This window comes from Dermacentor silvarum, chromosome 3 (assembly GCF_013339745.2).
Source record: "Dermacentor silvarum isolate Dsil-2018 chromosome 3, BIME_Dsil_1.4, whole genome shotgun sequence".
NCBI lineage: Eukaryota > Metazoa > Arthropoda > Arachnida > Ixodida > Ixodidae > Dermacentor > Dermacentor silvarum.
The window spans coordinates 63494979-63515021 of record NC_051156.1 but is presented as its reverse complement, the minus strand read 5'-3'; the positions used below and the strand labels follow the sequence as shown (position 1 = coordinate 63515021).

The 20043-nt window shown below is 45.7% G+C and overlaps 1 protein-coding gene and 1 non-coding gene across 2 annotated transcripts in view; one reads left to right on the top strand and one right to left on the bottom strand.

Annotated features, from left to right (window-relative positions):
* Nucleotides 1-18556, bottom strand: part of LOC119445460 (glycosyltransferase 8 domain-containing protein 1) — a 50303-nt gene extending 31747 nt beyond the window's left edge. The window contains exons 1-5 of the mRNA XM_037709740.2: nt 18373-18556; nt 12513-12617; nt 6215-6510; nt 3228-3315; nt 147-247 (exon numbers count right to left, since the gene is read on the bottom strand). Of these exons, the coding sequence (XP_037565668.1) occupies nt 147-247; nt 3228-3315; nt 6215-6510; nt 12513-12617; nt 18373-18415 (633 nt within the window). The 5' untranslated portion in view covers nt 18416-18556. The remainder of the gene's footprint in view (nt 1-146; nt 248-3227; nt 3316-6214; nt 6511-12512; nt 12618-18372) is intronic.
* A 970-nt stretch (nt 18557-19526) lies between these two features.
* On the top strand, nt 19527-19651 carry LOC119446978 (U5 spliceosomal RNA). Its single transcript, XR_005190882.1, has one exon. It is a non-coding gene; the product is annotated as a U5 spliceosomal RNA (small nuclear RNA).
* Nucleotides 19652-20043: the final 392 nt, after the last annotated feature.

Sequence of the window (20043 nt, the reverse complement as noted above, 5' to 3'; positions counted from 1 at the left end):
AGAGCACCCATGGTCACGAAAACCAGGCAAGGTTCGCAAAGAAAGGCGTTGATTTTCGAACTTCAATGTGACTACACCAGATCTCTTGATGCGCAGCTACAATATGTGAGACTGGTTTTAAGCGAGGGGAATGATGAAAAACTCACCCCTGCCGTGTTGTATCTCCTGGACACGCTATCACAGTCTTTTGAGAAGAGTCCTACGCTGCCATCGGGAATCGGCAGGAAGGCCAGCTCGGATATGTCATCTGGGCATGGAGATAAGGGAGTAAAGAGGCATGGTAAGCACACTGCTCAGTCAAGGGCAAAGCAATAGGGGATTATTACAGTCAAACCAGAGTCCATTAGGACTTTGACGCATTGAAAACTTGACACATTAAAATATTTCAAGGTAAGCTGTAAGCATAGAGGACTTCTAAGTTGCAAGGTTCTGAGAAAAATCATTTTGCACGACAGCAATGTATGTCCACTGCTAGTGTACACAGGTAAAAAGCATGGGCATCCATCCGGCACAGCGCATCATTTCGATCTTGGTGCACTCTTGTTGTGACATACTTTCGTTTTCACGTAGACTTGTCTGAATATAAATTTTTTTGGTTCGTAGCCAACAGTTATTAGTGTAGAATAATTTCGAAGCGAATAGTTGGAATAGTTGTGTGATTTGCATAAAACTTTAACATTAAAGCCAGATGTTGACAAATAAAACAAAAGTTGGTTCTTTACTTGCAAAAAAAAGGAAACAGGTTAATCTCTGAAGCAAGTTTATTTTGAAAGTGCCATTATTAAGATATTTTCATGTAAAAATGCAAGTTCAACATTTCTTACAACTTTAGGTGCATAGAAAATTTATTTACAGGCCTTTATTCACTGTTGTGCTTCAGTCTACTTAAAATTTTATGGTGGATGAGGTTGTGATGCTGTGAAGGGTGACCTTGACTGCATGACACCTAGCAGTTTATGCTATGCTGCGCCAAGTTTAGCTGTGCAAAATCGTTTGTCATTCACCTGCCACCCTTGGCTTGGCTGTTAGGCTAAGGCAAGTGCTATTTAGCCGGACGTCGGCCACCGAAGTTGTGGTTTAGTGCCGCGTTGATGCAGATCTATTCACAGCGGCCATACAGGTGCGGTAAATATGTTTGAACACAGAACAAAAGTGTCCTTACTCGCGTTACGTTGTTGGTCAGCGTATAAGGGTTTTTTAAACTCAATGGCTGGTGCTAGCATTTGGCACACATAACCTTCCTTTATATGCATCCACAAACGTATCTGCCGAGATACTGACTGACCCACCAGCAGACAGTAGCCTGGCCAAACACTAAAAATGTAGGCAAAGAAAGCTGAGCCTTGAAAAACTTCCACCTCACGTCGGTGAACGCAACCATAACAATATTCAAGTGCCTAGAAAATCCCATTGTTATAATCGATAATTATAAAAAAAAAAGAAAAACAGAGGGGAGAAACATTCAAACATTTCAGTTAGACAGAAAGAAGCCCAGTCAAACCCACCTTCAGCATTACCGGTTTTGACATTACTCAGATGTAACAATGGGCAGCTGTTGCACTGTGAGTTTCTGCATGAGTTCTATGGTAAAATGAACCGTTTGCTACAATGTTCCCCTGGTGCATTATTGCCCACAATTCTTTACGGTGCCTGCACTGGAAAGAAAAGGAACACGAAATACAATAACAGAAAAAAAAATGCCACCCGCTTCACCCCACCTGCCTTTCTTCTGCCACGGGCCCTGCAAGGCAAGCCTACATGGCTTCTCTCCCATATCTTTTCCACGTCTTCGACGTCACTGAAAGGGTCGAAGGGAGCTGGGCGCGCGACATTGATGATACAATGCGACGAAGGTGTGCCGGGCAGAGTGCACAGAACAAAGGCGGGTGTGGCAAGGCCCCGGCTTGTATTTTCTTTTTTTCGAGGATGTTGCATTCTTTTCCCTTTCGGAGCCCACACACATTAGCCAGGTTTATTTGCAATAACCGATAATGCAGCATGAGAGCATTGTAGTAAGAGGTTTATTAATGTGATAGCGCCGCAATACGTGAAAATCTGTCAGCCTGACCGAAAGATGGTACCAAAAATAGGGCAACTGTGCAACGCATAAGAGCACATAAAAAAATGCTCGGATTGACGTCAAATTTCTCGGGGAGGTTGCTGTAAACAAAGTAATTCAATGGCTTTGAGAAGAACATTTCGTACATTTCGGTCTGGGTGGGAATCAAACATGGGCCTCCGGGGTGCGACACGCTTCCCTGACGCCACAGGCGGCTCCGTGGTTCTGGCTGACTAAAGGTGAGCCTAGTGCAGTGCGTCATTGGCCACATCCAATGGGAAGGAGGTGGCACCACATCATGAGTGCATAAAATGAGCGCGTTTTTTAACCATAGAACACATACACATGCTCATGGTGCATCGGGTGCTCATTGTTGTATCTGATATAATGTGAAAACCGGTATCATTACAAGCGGGTTTGACTGCATCTGCTGTTTAAGCTTGATACTGCAACAATTTTCAATTCTTATTTGGCTCCAGTGGAACAGCCAGGGGGTGGCACACCGGGCACATGCCCCCCCCCCCCCTTGAAATTTCTCTGTTAGTATGTGGCCAACCAAACCCCCCCTTCCCCCTAAAAAAAATTTCAGGCTATGCCACTGTAAGGTTCCCTCCACTTTTTCCTGTAAGGCCCAGCATATCCTCGGTAACATGTTGCATGCGGATAGCACTACCCTAAGCTCACATCTGGTAGCATTATTTCTTAAGCTCTGAGACAAATGAAGGATGCATGGGATGATCCATTCTTTGAGAACAGAAACACTGCTTTTCCGAATGCAATTCATAAATGCAACTGCAAAACTTGGGGCTGCCATTGCTCGTAGTACTCAGCATTTCAACTTGCTTAGCAAAACTTTCTGAGAATGTGTGAACACATGATCCTGAAGCAACAAGTTTATAGTGATCTCATCATGCCTCTCTTGTGGCATGACTGACGTACAGTGGCTGACAACTCGGCTGCAGCACTGGATATTTCTTCCTATTCAATGCACCGAATGCATATCACTGCTGACACCAAACCAGTGTACCGTGAAAACAACCTGCTGTAGCCACGTCAGGTATTTGCACGAAACCCACACTTTAGAGCAGCATAGACTATGCTGTTCGACAACAATGTAAGCAACAATGTAAATGTAGTAGTAAATATGGAAAGTAAGGGCGTACTGTACCTTGCACGATGACATCATCATCCAGCACTACGACTGGACCTTTCAGTGAAGGTAGTAGCCGGCTAAGGTAGAGCTTGGCATACGGCAGCTGAAAAGCGAGTTGCAAGAGTGACGTTTAGAGAACAAAGTCAAAACTATTTCATCACAACATACAGCAAGCTATCAATTTTTTGCCTCAAGATCTTGGCATCATCTTGGATCTAGATCGTGGAACTCATGTTCAGTTCTTTGGTACTCCCCTATGCTAGATATTATCTCCGCATCTCTCTCAGCATGCATGTGAGAACAACTTTAATGAGCATTACAACCTAGCGTGACATTACGAATGCTCACTGTATTTTCTAGGCCATGATTGCTGCGCACAGTAAAGCTCAATCTTGTTAGAAAAATTGAGCACAAACAAAGTAGAATCCTATAAAATCACACGTCACTGTATAACAATTAAAGGCTAACTGCAACAAAATATTGGACCACGTAAGGAGCCTAGTTTCAGGTGGTTTAGATAACACAGAGGAGTGTCATGCAAAATTTCCTACTTCAATCAAATATGCGCAGATGTGCCACAATATGTTCACAAGAATTGACATTTTTGATTCAATCAATTGGTTGATCTGATGCAAATGCATTAGCATTAACCCTTCGCAAGCTTTAACTAACCAAACGCCAGAAGAACGCCACAAGGCTCCCTAACTTACGCATGCCACTTCATTCTGTACTCAAAGACACGCGCCTTCACAAGGCATTTCTGAACCTGTCAAATGCCACAGGCAATCTGCCAAGTCTGCTGCAGTGCGCCACAGCGTGATTCCCTCCTCTCCCCTGGCGGTCTGCTAGCTGAAGATGGCGAGACGCGACATCGCGCGCCACCTGTATTCCTACTGGCTCCTAAGGTGTGACATCACACCACCTTCCTCACACACTCTCCCTGATTTGTTCCTTCTCTCCACTTCTGGCATCACACACATTCATCCTCCTCCTCACTCTTTCCTCCTCTCCCAGACCACTAGGTAACCGATGGATGCTGCCGGGTTTTCGTTCACCTGAGCGTGCTATGCTGACGCATTAAACCAGCACGATGCCTGGGCATGACCTCATGAATTTGGCAATGCCCATGCAGCACTGAATATCTCGGAAGCCATGCTGGTAAGTGTGTCATATCTGTTGACCACCACGTTAAAAAAAGTTCCATTCTCTGTTTGTACAAGCCAATTCCACAATCTGATTATGAGGCAGATTAATTTCAACCATGCGCATCTAAATCTAAGTACACGCAGATTTTTGCATTTTGCCCCCATTGAAATGTGGCTGCCGTGGTGGGGATCGGACGTGTGACCTTGAGCTCCGCAAGGCAATGCCATAACCACTGGGCTGCTACGGTGGGTGTTATCTACCAGGCACCTGCCTTCACTGCCAAAATGTTATTTAAAGGTGTTAATAATAATAAAAACTGTCAGCCCTTCCACTGGGGTGGAGATGGAAGACCAGCGAAGCGCTACTATGGTGGGAATTATGTATTTCCCATAATCACTATTAAGATGTGATGGTGTAATTGGTTATTTAAACTACAGTGTAGACCGCTTATAATGTAAGTCACCGGTGTCGCGAATATTCGCACTATAAGCGGTACCGCACTATAACCAAAGCAACAAGTCACGTGTTGACCTTGCACGCTGCGGCTACGGCACAGAGGGAAGCAGCGGCGCTGTCCCAGGCCGGCCAACGAAGCAGCCCACGCCGGCAAACGCCTGCTTCTCGGTAACGGCAGAAAACGAAACTTCGGGGAGCTGGCGCCAGGCACGCACGGTGACAGTCGAAAGTGAGGGAGCTACGAGGGAGGGCGAGGGAAGCCACCGAAGCGGCGGAGTTGCCGAGGCAAAATCCGTTTCCCTGCCGCCCTCCTCCCTCACATTCCACGGTCTCCGTGTGCGCCCTCCACGTGCGCCCTTCGCCGTGCTGTGCCGGCGCCGCCCGCTCCCTGAAGTTTCGTTTACTGCCGTTATCGTGAAGCGAGCGTTGGCCAGCGTTGGCAGTTTTCGTGGCCCTCGCTCGCTATGCGCGCTGTGATATTTCACGACTCGCACTCAAGATTCTGGTTTCAGCCTCACTGGCTGTTCGTTCGCACCACGTGCCCTTCTCCTCCACTTCGTCTCTCTTTCTTCCTCGAGCACTCCTTGGGGCGCCCGTTTGAGGGGAGCGTTCGCCGTCTCCGCTGACTTCCGTACTCCCAGGCAGCCGCACTGTAACCGGTATTTAGTTTCCTAAAACTGCACTCTAAGCGACACGTGTATACATGGAGTGCTATGGGAAAATTAACGGGAGTCTGAAAAGACCGCACTATATCCGGTCCTGCACTATAAGCGGTTACGTTATAAGTGGTCTATACTGTACTGTGTAGCGCAAGACAGGGGTAATTGGAGATCGCAGGGAGAGGCCTTCGTCCTGCAGTGGACATAAAATATAGGCTGATGATGACTGTATTAAGGAATGACAAATGTATATGATCCGGCAGTTTTCATTTATTTAGTGACCACAGAGATCATGGCCTTATGGTCGCTACGGTACACTGCCATAGGGTGTATGGCAAAGGTTGGCACGTTCTTCATAAACATGTCACTAATGCCACGCGCATTCGGTGCGAACGGGGGCAAAACGCCGTCGCCAACAGTTGTGCACGTGGTTTGTGTGACTGCCCATGAAAGCACGCGTCTCTCGCCCTCGCACGCTTTCACTCACACATACAGCATACGGCCAATGACAATTTTTTTATATTGCCGACGCGACCATCGAAGAGTGAGCCCTTAACAGCTTTGGTGTAATAATAACAATGGCAATTACGAGTCCTGCAGCTTAGCCTAAATTGCTTCAATAGTGCATACTGCTCATTTATAACCTAGTTAACTGAAGTGAAACTTCTTTGCACTTGGTCTTTGAAATGCTGAAATATCCTCTCATGAATGATGATTTAAAAATCCAGCAGCCTCCCTCACCTGCAGGATGCTCGCAAGCTCGGGAGCAACTAGCGGCGTCTGCGGGAAGGTGAGCACCTCGTACTGGAACCGTGCCAGCTGCGCCTGGTGCATCCAGGCGTGTAGGTGAAACTGGGTGGCATTGTCCGTCACCACGTGGAAGCGCAGTGAGGAAGTCGGCCGGCGGCTGTGACGCACTGTGCTCACCATGGCCGCCACGGCGCCTCCCAGCCCGGCATTGGATGTCACCAGCACTACGTGCACGGGAGCAGACGATCCGTCCAGGCCGCCTTCGTCGGACATGGCCAGTGGTTCACCTGATTGCAACGTTTGGTCGCCAAAGAAAACACTGCAATCAACATCACCACCACAAGCCAATCTTAAACCCTTCAACAAAAAAGCCCGAGCTGTACTCGTCCTAGGTGGCTGTACCAATATCTCCAAAGATGAGCCGCACTCATCCAGAGTCCTGCTTTTTCTGATTTGCTCGCCGGAGACACACCACACTCATCAACTAATTAAAGCGAAAGCATCGGCTTAGTGGTTGTTCAACTTCAATGCAGGAACAGCGCAAGAAACTCGGACACAGATGAAGGCACATGGAAAATGACACGTTAGGCATATAGCAATGGACATGTTGGGCTGAAATGTCGTTTTCCATGTGCCTTCATCTGTGTTTGTTTTTCTAGCACTGTTTTGCGCATTAATAATCATCAACTCACTTTGCGTCATAGATTTGAGTTCTTGAACTTGAACACATATTTTGACGTTCAATTCCTTTTTAGAGCAGGTGTGTTCTATTAATATTTCGGGCGAATATACAAAGTAAACCGCGCATGTATCATATTTAAAAAAAATCCAGATCAGTGAGTGAGAATTTGTTGGAAAAGAAAGAAGGAAATTTTGTACCCTTCTTTACGCAATAACTTAAGTAAACGGTTAAAAAGACATAAAAGAGCAAATTAAAATGAGCTGCATGATAGTGCATTACCCTTGTGCAATACCAAGAAAGCCACTCTTGTCATGAAAGGAGGCTTGAAAAACCAGAAAAGACGGACAGGTTGCGACAAAGCCTTGATGTTCCCCGCACAAGCTTGCCATTACGTCAGCAGATTTTTATGGCATCCTCTCGGGCTTAATTAATTTCTTGTCGGTGAAGATGGGCTACATTGTGTTCTAAAGAAGCTGAATACTCAAATTAACAAGTTCTGAAAACTTTTGCAGTCCCACAAGGGCCCAAGTACAAGATAATAATATGAAATATGTGACGTCATAAAGATGTACTTGTCACTCCAGTTTCGGCGCGAAATAACAAGACAGGAAGTTTCGGCTCCATTTTTTTATTAGTAATCAAACTCTTACTGAAAAATTATAAATACCACACAGTTTTTAAAGAATACTTTATTAGTCTAAACAAGATTTAGTGTTTCTCTGTAGGGTTGTAGTGACATGACATTGCTCAATTTTCTTTGTTTCTTGTGTGCGTTAAAGGAAGGTCCAATGCTTTAGTTTTTACAACAGAATAAATAGCCAAGCGCAAAAGCACCCTAAATAATTTTCTGCAATACTTGTTTCCGTGAAGCAGTTCCAGCTTCGGTAGTGGAAAACGAATGTGACACGAGGTTACAATACAGCAGCTGGCTCTGTTCCTGCTATTGCTGCAGCTTTCACACACAAGCGCGGCCAGACGAAACGCAGGCAGCACACTTGTTTACTTTTTAAATGTGAAGCATGCCTAGTCAGAGCCAAGGTCAAATGCGAAGCCGGCCAAGATCTGTTTTTGTTGACGATGCGTGCGGCACTCCCATGTCCCCGGTCGCTCGCTGCTACTGCCTTGGTGCCTCCTGGCTCCACTCGCGGGTACTAGTCCTTACCGATGTACGTGCCACCAACAGATGTGGCTCGGTTGCACTAGGTATGCTATGTTGTGCGTAGGCCTCTACTTGCAGATACAACAATGGACCCTGGAAAGTATCAAGCAAAAGAGGAGCATAGAGTGCAAAGGCCCTGCCGAGACTACTGCGGTATGCAATGCGTACCCAAGCAGCGAGGGAGGCGAGGCAGGAGGTGAAGCAACGGGACGATGACATACACGTGGCCATGGAGCACGAGCAAGGAGAGAGGCAATGATGGGCCGATAAGCAGCGCATTGCTGGGAAGGGCGAGCAAGAAGAGAAGCGACGCACAGCTGAAGAACAGCGACACACCAAGCCAAAGTCCGCCAAGACTAAGTGGTGCCGATTGGAGCACCGGCACTCTTGGGGTGCAAATGCGTACTTTCCAGAGCACTTTGCTGAAGACGAGTTTCGTGCGACATAGAGCGTCTGTGATCACCACTGGTTCCGATCGTACGTCGTCAGAGTGTCGAAGCCCTCGCATGTGGCAGTCCTCGAGCGTGCATTTTCCCAGGAGGACGCGAGTTTGTTTGGGCTTTGGGCCACTTGTAGGGGAGAAATTCTTTGCTTTGACTTAGATAATCATCGAAAATGATTTCCATGGTAATATGCTTTAACGAGCAACACCATCATATCTAGCCTTATTGCTACACAACGTCCACAAATTTTGCTTGGTGTCGTGACATCACGATATTATCCATGACTACTGAGACAACTAAGACTACTTCAATATCAAATAAAAATATCTTCTAAATGTTTCCCAACCATTATACTTGTGTGATCCTTTCGCACATGAGAAGCATAAGGTAGTGTTTTGCCAATCTGGAAACTATGTGTCGATAATGCTTAATGTTCAATGCAGCACAAGGGCCTCTCCCAGCAATCTCCAGTCACCACTGTCTCGCATCGGCAGATTCCTATGCCTGCACACTTTGTAATCTTGTCCCACAAGCTAAACCTCTATCGTCCTCAACTAGGCTTCCTTTCCGTTGGCACCCATTCTGTTGCCCTAATGGACTACCGATTATCAGCTCTATGCAATACATGACTTGCCAAACTCCATTTACCCACTCAAAGGTACACTTTAGAGCAACACTAGAACAGTTTAGACTGGTAAAACATTGTTTTAAGATTATTCATTTGGCTAAAGAGGGTTGATTACTAGGTGAGAATATGAAGACCAAATATCTTTGTTTGAATTCTCCACTGAAACCTCTATGACGGGCCGATACATTGGTGCGGCATCAAATACTTCGAATTGTTTTCTAACAGTAAGGTCTTTTTAATGCAGAAAACACTCTTAAATCTTGCCGTGGTGAGTCTACAGATTCTTTAGAACAAGTGTAGCCCATTCTTTAGTGGTTCAGAAGTAACAAGAAATGAATAGGCACTGTCAAAATCCATAACGTCATGGTGTGCTGAGGCAAGAACTTCAATGTGACATTGCCACTTGTCTTTCGCTTGCAAATCTTTTTTGGTGTACCAAGTCTTCTCTGGCGATTAGCAGTGGCTGTTCTTGCTATTGCTAAATCATATTTCACTAATACAGCCCAACCTAATGTTCCTTTTTACTGTCTCTTTAATCTTCACTAGAACTTCAGCTGCACCTGCTTGCTCTCTCATCAGAACCGCCTCCTTTCCGTCTCCTGATGTTGTGCCTATCATTTTCTGTTCCATTGAGTCGCTTTTGCATGGTAATTAGAACCTGTTCTGCTACATGGGCGCTTGCGGTGAGGGTTATCTATGAATGCTAACTTTTAAATAAACTTTAGGTGCTAGTGCAGTGGCATGTAGTCTCCACTACTCAAGTTAAAGACGAATCATGTGTCACTAACAAGCCCAAATTTTCATCCTGATAAGCTACAAATGGTGTTATTTGGTGTTGCATACTTGTGATCTGTTAAATCCATGCATGGTTCATGGCAACAATGACACAAATGTTCAGGGGGAGCCTGTGCAGCCTTGTGCATGCGCTTTTGAACTAACCACTAAGATGCAGTCCGTGTCCGCCACTTGACATAACAACTTAGTGGCCCAGTGCAAATGCCTGCTTTTCCAATGCCGCCTGAGCTTCTGGTATGCTTTCAAAATTACTACCATGGTGCTATGCCATCACCGTGGTGGCATCAGTGATACTGACACCTGCCCCATCAGTGATACTTGCTCATTCTGACAGTGTGGATAATGACACTGTAACGGCAGCAGCATCAGCGTCACATGAGAATTGCGTAGAGGCTTGCGTCTACACGAAGCATGAGCGGCTGGCACACACCGGCACAGGCTAGCGTTCTGAGACAGGTTAAAAATGCTACGCTAAGATATCGGGTGTCGGTCTGTCCTCTCCTGCGAGAGCCCTGAGACTTAACCGGTCTACGTGGTCACTCGTCGCCACAGTTTGGTGACCCGTACGTGATGGACCATGGACCAGACCAATGCTACGAGAGCTCAAGGCCAGAACCCTTCCGAGGAACGCGGTGAGCCCTCCTGTTCAGCCATTGCTGTCCGCCTCCCACAGTACTGGGACCAGCATGCTTCGGCGTGGTTGCTTCAGGCCGAATCGCAATTTCAAGTCGCTGGTATCCGCTCTCAAGCCTCAAAGTTTCATTACGCCGTTGCAGCGCTCTCGCCTGCCACCACTGAGGAAGTAGCAGATTTGTTGAACGCCCCACTGTCTACCGCCACCTATGACGATCTCAAGGCAGCCCTGCTACAGCGCACAGCAGCTTCACAGCGTTCTCGCATCCAGCAGCTTCTGTCCGCTGAAGAACTCGGCGACCGACGTCTAGTCAACTTCTTCACCGAATGAGGCAGCTGCTCGGAAACAATGTGAGATCCATCGACGACACGCTGTTGCGCAAATTGTTTTTGCAACGACTCCCGGCTAACGTGCAGATGGTCCTGGCGACAGCCTCTACCATGGATCTAACCGGACTTGCTGCTTTGGCCGACAAAGTCATGGAAGTAGCCACCCCAACCATCGCAGCCACGACATCGTCTCTGGGTGACAATACAACCGCCCTGCAAACCCTTCCCTGCTCTTCAGCAGCACAATTTCCGCTCGACTCCTTGTGTGAGTGCCTGGAATGCATCATCTGTGGAGCGGAACATTGCCACACGTCATCTCGTCGCCCACGCAGCCGTAGTTCCAGCAAATCAAGACACCACGAGCACTCACAATGAAACATCACCTACAACGTCTGGCATTTGCTACTACCACTGCTGTTTTGGAAACGACACTCATCACTGTTGGCGTCCCTGCGCTTGGCAGGGAAAACAGGCCGGGCAACCTTTAACGGCGACGAGTGGTCCAGCCCAACACACTAGTCGCTTTTTCTACGTGACAGACAGAGTTATGAGACAACGGTTCTTAGTCGACACTGGAGCTGACGTCAGCATTCTCCCCGCTCACCACTTCGACCGACAAGCGACACCGGTGTCATTTTTGCAAGCCGTCAACGGCTTGCAACAACACAAATACCATGTGAGCTGAAAAAATCACCAACACATGTCATGCTTAGCAAAAATTTTCATGTGCCAAAGGCTATTCTGGCTATGATAAACACTGTAAAAATGTATTTGAAGCCTCCGTGCATTGTGCATCATGTCAGCAGGCATCATGATACGGCTAGCATCTCCAATGGTCTCGCTCTGTTGTACCGAATGCCCTCTTTAGCTTCTGTCTTTAGGAAGCCCAAGTGCGAATGCTGTTTGATGCAGTCAGACTTGTCCAGTGACCCTGCTTACTTATGGGGTTGTGTGAGCTTATCAGTCACAGTTTTGAGCTTTTATCCACTACAGCAGCAAAGCTTTATGATTTCCTGTTATGATGGCCAGAAGAAAGCTTAAGTTTAAGCTTGAGCAGGAAAGGCTCATAGTCAGGTCATGGTTTTTGCAGATAAAGCTGCATAACTTAAAGCTTAAGTTAGGAAAAGTTTGACATCCCAAGGCAACCAAGGTGTTATGAAAGGATTCTTGCACTCCGAACATTGCAGTTGTACACGAGTACTTCGCATTCTACCCTCATTGAAACTTAACTGTGGTGGCAGAGATTCGAACCCCCAACCTTAAGTTTAGCAGCTACTGAGCTGCCACAGTGGGTATTTGTAATGGCGAATTCAGCTGGTCCTTTCAGAGCGCTCACGTGAAGGTAGTTTAACGAAGTGACTTACCTTTAGTGTGACAACAAGCATGTTCCTATAGTGCTAATAAAGCAGAAATAATGCCACAAAAGTCTCTTAATTTTGTAATACAGCTTCATTGTCATTTTGCACGACCATCAGAGTGCTCTGACAACACTATAAAATGACCAGTCGAATGTGCCATAAGATGTCTTGAGGCACGAAATGCAACACTGCAGGCTACACCAGCAAAATTCCAGTGCCTGTTCCTGAAACAGCATGCCAAAATGAAGAGAATCTCATTACCACCAGCCGACCGGCCAAACGAGAACTTGGCGTCGTTGGAAACCATGAGCCGGTAGCCATAGTAGAGGCCAACAAGGCACGTCACTGCCAAGGAAGCGAAGAGACCTGCAAATTACATTGTTCGTTTGGTGACAACGCGAAAGTGACACAATTTCAAGCAGACGTGCGCCTGCTGACATGGTCATGTGCTGCAGGTTACTTTCAAACAGCCCTCCACTGTTTGCTTTGCTTGAAAGCATCCCAAACACGGATGAAGGAAACAGATTAGGAGGGGAGTATCATGTCAGGCAGATAGCCTTGCCAAGTCCTCCTCCTTTGGTGTGGTGGCCCTCCTTTCCTTCTATGGCTACTTGCGCATTGATTTTGGATCTTTCAAGGCACTGTTTTGTTCAAGGTGGTTCTTAGCGAATCCCTCGTCCCAATGGGCTCTTCACCACCCACTCTCCGCGCCTATTCTCTCTGCAAGCTTGGCGACTAGAAATTATTGCTTGCCTATCATATGGTGAGGCCCGATTTGCCATGAGCCTTTCTTTACATTTTTTCTTTATGATTACACTTCGAAATGATCATTTTACATTACCTCCTAGTTTTTTTTTTGTTTTTATTTATTCATCCATGATCAGTGAGGCATACTTTGGTGATAGACAACACTATCACCACAAGTGCCTCCATAAAACAAATGCATAAAACAAATGGTTCTACCAATGCAACAGTTGCCCCAATTTTATGCTACACGGTCACACCAGAAGAACATTTCATTTTTTTTTCTCAGCTGCTTCCTGCAAACTTCTTTTTGCAATTATACATGCAACAGGTTATAACAACTGTACGGACATGACATAAAAATACCTAAAGCAAATGTTTATTTTGTGTTAGAATGTGCAAAATACAAAAAAAAATTCATATTCAACGAAAATAAATATATCCTGCAGAAACTTTTTCAGCTTGGGCAGGCAGCAAGTCAGTGTTGCCGGCAACACCAGGCAGAACAGCAAGAGAAAACTTAACTCCAAGCCACGCACTCTTCAAATTAACTGGTAAAGAAAGTTCACAATGAATGCAATACAGAGGTGTACCATTGCATTTTCTCTACTTTAACTGTGTGACATCATTTCAGCCAGGGATTTCACATCGGTGTTTCTCCTTTGACTGAGCCTTAAAGAGAAAACGAGTCGTGCATCAAACTTCTTTTTCCTCCTCCTCTTTTCCTGCTTTAATCCAAGAAAAGAAGCTCGCCGCCTATTATCCAGTGTTGGCCAAAGACATTTAGCAAGAAACACTTTACTCAAAACTGAAACTCTGCAAGAAAAAAAATATTTCTTTTGTTAACTATGGGTAATATCTTCCATAAAGGGTCAATGCCTGCCTCATAGATTCCCTCTCTTTTTTTTTGTCAATATTAAATTACTATTGTGGCAATGGAGTATGAATTCAAACAATATTGTGAAGCATAATTTCACTCTGGAAATAAAGAAATGCTGTGGACGCTTCACTCAAATCATGACCTCTATAAGAAATTCATTTCTTGCTTCGTTGTCCTACAGATTAATATTAACCCTCTCTGTACCGCAGGGTATGACAAACATTGTACCAAATTTCCCAGAAACTCTTCAGAAATGCAGGGCGCAGGCAACCATGTTGCCAAACCAAGGTCCCAAGGAGCCCATAGTAATAATAAAAGTTACACACAAGGTCACTAACATTAGAGTTAATGTGTGAGCATATGCAGTAACTCTAACTTCAGGGAGCCTTTATGTAAGTCTTGTTTTAGGTGGTGACGAGCCTTTGTAAGGGTATCTGCCACCATAAGCTAAATTGTGGATGAAACTTACCACTCAATTTAGTGATGTGGGTTACAAAATCATGAGAGACAATTCTGACAGGCCACGTGTAAAAATGCTCGATCGCGGACTCCGCTATATAACCGCGTACTTGGTAAAAAAGACTCGGTCTGGTTAACAGTGGCGACGAATATGCCACTGTAGACCAGAAACACGCGATGCGAAGACACACACACGCGTACACTCGTCCCAAGCGGCTCCCACGCAAGAAGGGCGCCTTGCAAACTTGGGGGCGCAAACAGTAACACAACCTTGCTGTTCGAAATCGCAGTATACTCTCCATTACATGGCATGCAGCACACACGGTCAGTAAACAGCAAGTTTGAGGTGGAGGGAGATGCCCACGGTCCGTGAAGGGGTCGGACCGGGGGTGGCGTCGAGGCTGGAGGCGCGCAGACCGCCCCTTGCGGGACTGTCTCCGCAATGTCTTTTACTCATCTAGTTTTTTTAAGAAAACAGGGCCTGGTGGTGTCGGCGTTCGTTGTTGCCTACACACGTTAGTCACAATAATTGGCGATGTTCAAGTAATCACATTTCTTGAATAGACCTTGACCTCAGCCACAAAAGAAATACTATAGCCCAAAGTGAGCTCTATACACGACATGTTTGCCACATTCAATTCCGGAGCCACCACGCTCCAGAATTCGTTGCTTTCAGTGTTTTGAGCAACATGCAAATGTAAAGAAATAAATTTGATGAGTACAATTAATAGATAAGGCAACATATATATTGAAGGCGTATGTAGGTTTTCCACATTCGTTGTTAAATAAATTTATTTAATCCCATGCCAAGATAGGCACATGTCAGTGCATAACAAAAAGAGGCAGGAATACACCCCGATTTCAAGCCAGCACTTGCATATAAGCTCCCCAACTAACATTGATAAGTGGGACCATCTAGTATCGAAAACTGCAACTAGAAGCAAGGTGATGCACATGCTTCTCAACCGTTCACAATGGGAGGATTGCTTCCACTTGAAGACTACACTCATCCCTGGCTATAGTGGTACGAATTATGATGATGATCACACTCATAATGAGTAGAAAAAGGGTTAAAATTGTGCCATCAACCCCTACATTACTCCCACACTGTCCATAACAAGTTATTGCTGCAGCATGAAGATTGTCCAAGAAGGTAAGCTTCAGTGTACCATTTTAATGGGACAACAGAGGTATGAAATGTAATCACATGCCCCAAACAATGCAATTCAAAAAGCAGAATATGCAAGACAAAGGTCCATGACAGGTAAAACAATATAAGGAACGTTATAAGCAACTGAAGTATGCATGCTCTGTGTCATATTTGCCTTCCACTGCTATAACCCAGCTAAAAAATTAAATTCTGGGGTTTTACATGCCAGTACCATGATATGATTATGAGGAACATTGTAGTGGGGCACTCCGAATTCATTTTGACCACCTGGGGTCCTTTTAGGTGCACCCAATGCACAGTACATGGGCGTTCTTGCATTCCCCATCGCGGGCGTTTCCCATCGAATTGCAGTCGCAGCGGCTGGTATTTGATCCTGCGCCCTCGGGCTTAGCAGCACAATGCCCTAGCCACTATGCTACCACGGCAAGTAAATAACCCAGCTAGCCTTTACACAATTTTTCACTGAAGATTGTCTAATGCGTCCCAGCCGAAGTCTTGACTTGTGTAATTCCCATACTGTTTCAACAGTGGCAACTTCCCTGAGGAGAGAAGAGGAATGACCGTGAGTGTCAAGTGTGCGGTTCATCCACGTGTTCTTGGCAGATGTTGCTTTTCAACCATTAAGAAGCTATGCTATGCCATGCTCGGAGCTTCCTCCCCCCCATGTCGGGCTGTCATTGTTTTTTTTTCAACAGAACTATAGTCATCACTCTAGCAAGATGGAGGAATTCAACAGCCGAATCTGTGGGATCAACTGAACATACATTGGTATCACGGTTTACAAACTCTTCTGTTCACGAACAATTCAGTTCAGAAACGGCAGCATTTGCAAAATGTTACCCCTATCTACAAACTCCGTCTCGGTTCATAAACCTCGCATCGGGCTCATGGCAATAGTTTGTGTGACGTTTGCACGATGTCTTGTTTATTGGTAAATAAAAAACCTAATTTACTTATAATAATATTACATCTAAATTGATTTTTAAGCTTAAAGTGTAAGTTACCTATGTGATGTAAAGTTCATTTAATAGCACTACATAGTTTGAAAGAAGGCCTGCAGCCAGAATGTACCAGTGAACGTGACATCGAAGGATCTAGTGCAGAGGTGGTGAGGGGATCATGTGGAGAGGTTGAGGAGATTGTGTCCATGGGTAAGAGTATCATACTCATACTCTGGAAACATGCAGTAGTGGTATGCATCTGGACATCAATCATGGAGACATAGAGGAACTTGTGGAAGACACTAAAGAGGAGCTGACTACAGAAGAACTTGCTTACCTCCACTGTGAGCAACAGAAGGCTTTTGCCGAGGAGCTTTATAGCCAGGAAGAGGATAACAGGGAGGCTAACAGCGGTGCTTTAAAATCTATTCTTGACAAATTGAACTGATACCAGGACTTCTTCCAGAAGCCCCACCCCAACATAATCAGTGGCGTAGCCAGAAATGTTTTTAGGAGGGAGAAGCCTGGGCAGGCTGCATACTAAGCTAACATTTTTGGGGGGTTGGGGTTAAAGGCAAGCTCAGTGTACGCCACTGAACATACCTGAAACGAACCGACTGTTCAACCTCATGAACAACAATGGGAGGTTAGGTTGCACACTGCGCAAAAAAAAAAAAAAAAAAGTGGCAATTGGACAGACTTCCCCGGAAGTGAGCCTGCAGCTAAGAGACAAAAAGTGAGGAGAAAGCCCCTGAAGGTGACCCCCCGAGATGTTCTTACTGAGAGTGACCCTACCTCAACAAATAACCGCCAGCCACTCACACGCCAGAAGTGTTTGAGTGTTCTCTCTATTCACACGATCACTTTACTATACTGCACAGTGCAGTAGTGAACAGCAAACATGTTTGTGTATTGACTATTCATGTGCTTAAGTAAGTTATGTCTACATACCCAGAGTCTGAAAGGATTACCGACATTTACACTGTTTCCCACGGGAAACTCTGCTTCGGCTCACAACGACAAGAGTCACGGAACGAATATAGTTCGTGAATCGAGGCGCCATTGTATTTCACTTCGTTTTCACAGCAGAAACGATGTCATAAAAATGGTCGTTTAGAGGAGTACTTAAGATTTCAAGCCTGAGGCACACGTTTCTCCTCTAAAGGCAGTGCTTCTCGTCAACCACTACCACCGAGGTAGCTAGAATTGGTACAGCGTGCAAACAACGGCAAAGCAAGAAAACTCTCGAGGAAACACTTATCCAAGTCCACTTAGGTAATTTCTGGAACATATTACCGCGTACTAGCAGCTATTTTCTCTCGGTACGTACGAAGCACTTTCAGTCCGTTAGAAACAAGTCGATCGGCGAATTGTACCTAGAGCTTCCAGTCGAACATCTCCGTTTTAATCACTCGCTGTTCGCGACAGCCGAAGCGCTTAAATACTTTACTGTGCATGAATACAAAATAACTGTTCTTATATAAAAGCCCTGCACCCGGCTTTGATGCCTATTAGAAAACGTAGTGCTTTCGTGTACACTGCGTTATCAAACGACGCACGACGTAGGAACGCTGTGCCATTACAGAAACACCCGGAAAGTTTGTTCAGATGAGCGAATATGGAGCAATCGCGTCATCCGACCGTCACCCTGAATAAATTCAAGGACGACCGCTGTCATCGCACTACGCGACCGATCTCTTCATTAGGCCCCTGTTGATACTCGACAAGTTTCTGAGCACCCTTACGGAAACGTCAATGAGCGCGGCTCTCAAAGAGACCAATCTAATTATTAGTGAAGTTTAACGGCTGTCGACGTACCTACATCACTATGAAACGCTTTTTTTTTCTTTCTTTTTTTTCGACACGGTTGGACGCGCGCATACGGATATAACAGCCTCCGTCGGACCCAAGCAAGAAGTCGCTTACCTTTGACGAGGCAGGTATTATGCGAGCGTTTCAGCATCGCCATCTCTCCCTCTATTTGAGTGTCCTGCGAGTATCACAATTAGACTAGTTTACTGTCACTAACGCAGTCATTGCGCGTTAGCTACACAAGGCGAAACTCATTCCGCGCACAGCCGGCGGCACACATTTCACGGCGGTGTGCTTATAAAAATAAACAAAACAAACGCGTCGCTGTTGCCAGACGCATAAACAGGCCTGGATAAAGACGGCCAGCAATGCTCCGCCGCCAAAGCATTGGCCAAAGTCGTGTGGGCAGGGCATTGTATGAAACTCGATGGGGCAGGGGGCAACATGCACGGGTTTCACAGATTGAATACACTTCTATAAAATAGGCACTATACATGCACTATACATTATCCGCAGAACAAAGCGGGGTTTGCAAAACATGGTATTTGCACTACATGCCTGAACGACTTGCACTTCGTTGCTCGAGTGCCTCCAAGTAATTACCACTGTGCTTACCTTTGTTAAGGGGTACTAAAATAATATTTTGAGTATTTTTTTAAAATGCCACTCTGGTACTTCTAAACCTAAAAAAAAAAAACTGTTATAGATCACAGCATTTCTACTGTCAGTTTCGGTTTCGTTTCTACTCTGTCAGGACCACGTCAGGACCATTGTTGTACACGTTCCTCTAAAACAGGAACGAATGCCCATTCCTCGTTCCTTCACAAATACGACAGTGCCTAGAATGAAAGGATATTCTAGCCATTGTACGAATACTATGACCAATGCAAAACGCAACTCCTCGGAGTTGTTTTGATTTTCCAACTAGTGGCGCCGTCGCTCGGCAACGGAACGAATCACGCGCACTCTACCTCTGGCGCGTACTGTAGAGGGCAGGACCATCGCGCTTCTAAGCGATGGCGACTTAGGAACGCATATTGCATCTGAAGCGCACGTTATTTTTTAATGTTTTGACCATAATTTAAAAACAATTAACAAAAATCAATTAAAAGAATTGCCGACGTGGTCACTATGTAGCTACTAATAGCTGTAAAATTGGTACAGATTGCTGAATCAAAGCGAACTTTTGCGAACAGAACGCTCTGCATCTTGACTTCCCTGTAGGGTCAGCCGGAGTCCCGTTCGTTGGCCGTGGCAGTTTGGGGTATCTGCTCAGGTCTCTCCTCAAATCCACGCATTAATCTTTCGCCTTTTACTAAAGATTACCGTGGGGAGGGACACTCCAATGAGCCTATAGGCCAATTTTTGAAAGGCCCTGCCCGTTTGGGCGGGGCCTACTAACGAATTCCAAAGTAAGACTTGCATGACGAAATCCGGGCGTTTCACTTCAGCGTGCGGATTTCAGTTTATGTAGAAGCGACGTGATTGAGTTTGTGATGAAGCTGCCACATCTCATTTTAGATTGCTTTGATCGAATGCCTTGCTCGTCTGCTATTGAAATCTAGCGTAAGACTTACACTGTCATGTGATTGCTGGGCACTCGCGCAGTCACCACGGGTTCGCGTGCGCAGTGACTTGATTCAGCGATTCGTGCGCTGCAACCGGTGGCGTGATCTTCGAAATCTGCACAACACCATCTTTTATGATGTGGAGCGACAGTGTCCCATTTTCGCTTGCATTCCTGGAAGTGCTAGCTCGCATATGTTCCACGGGTGCTCATGTGCA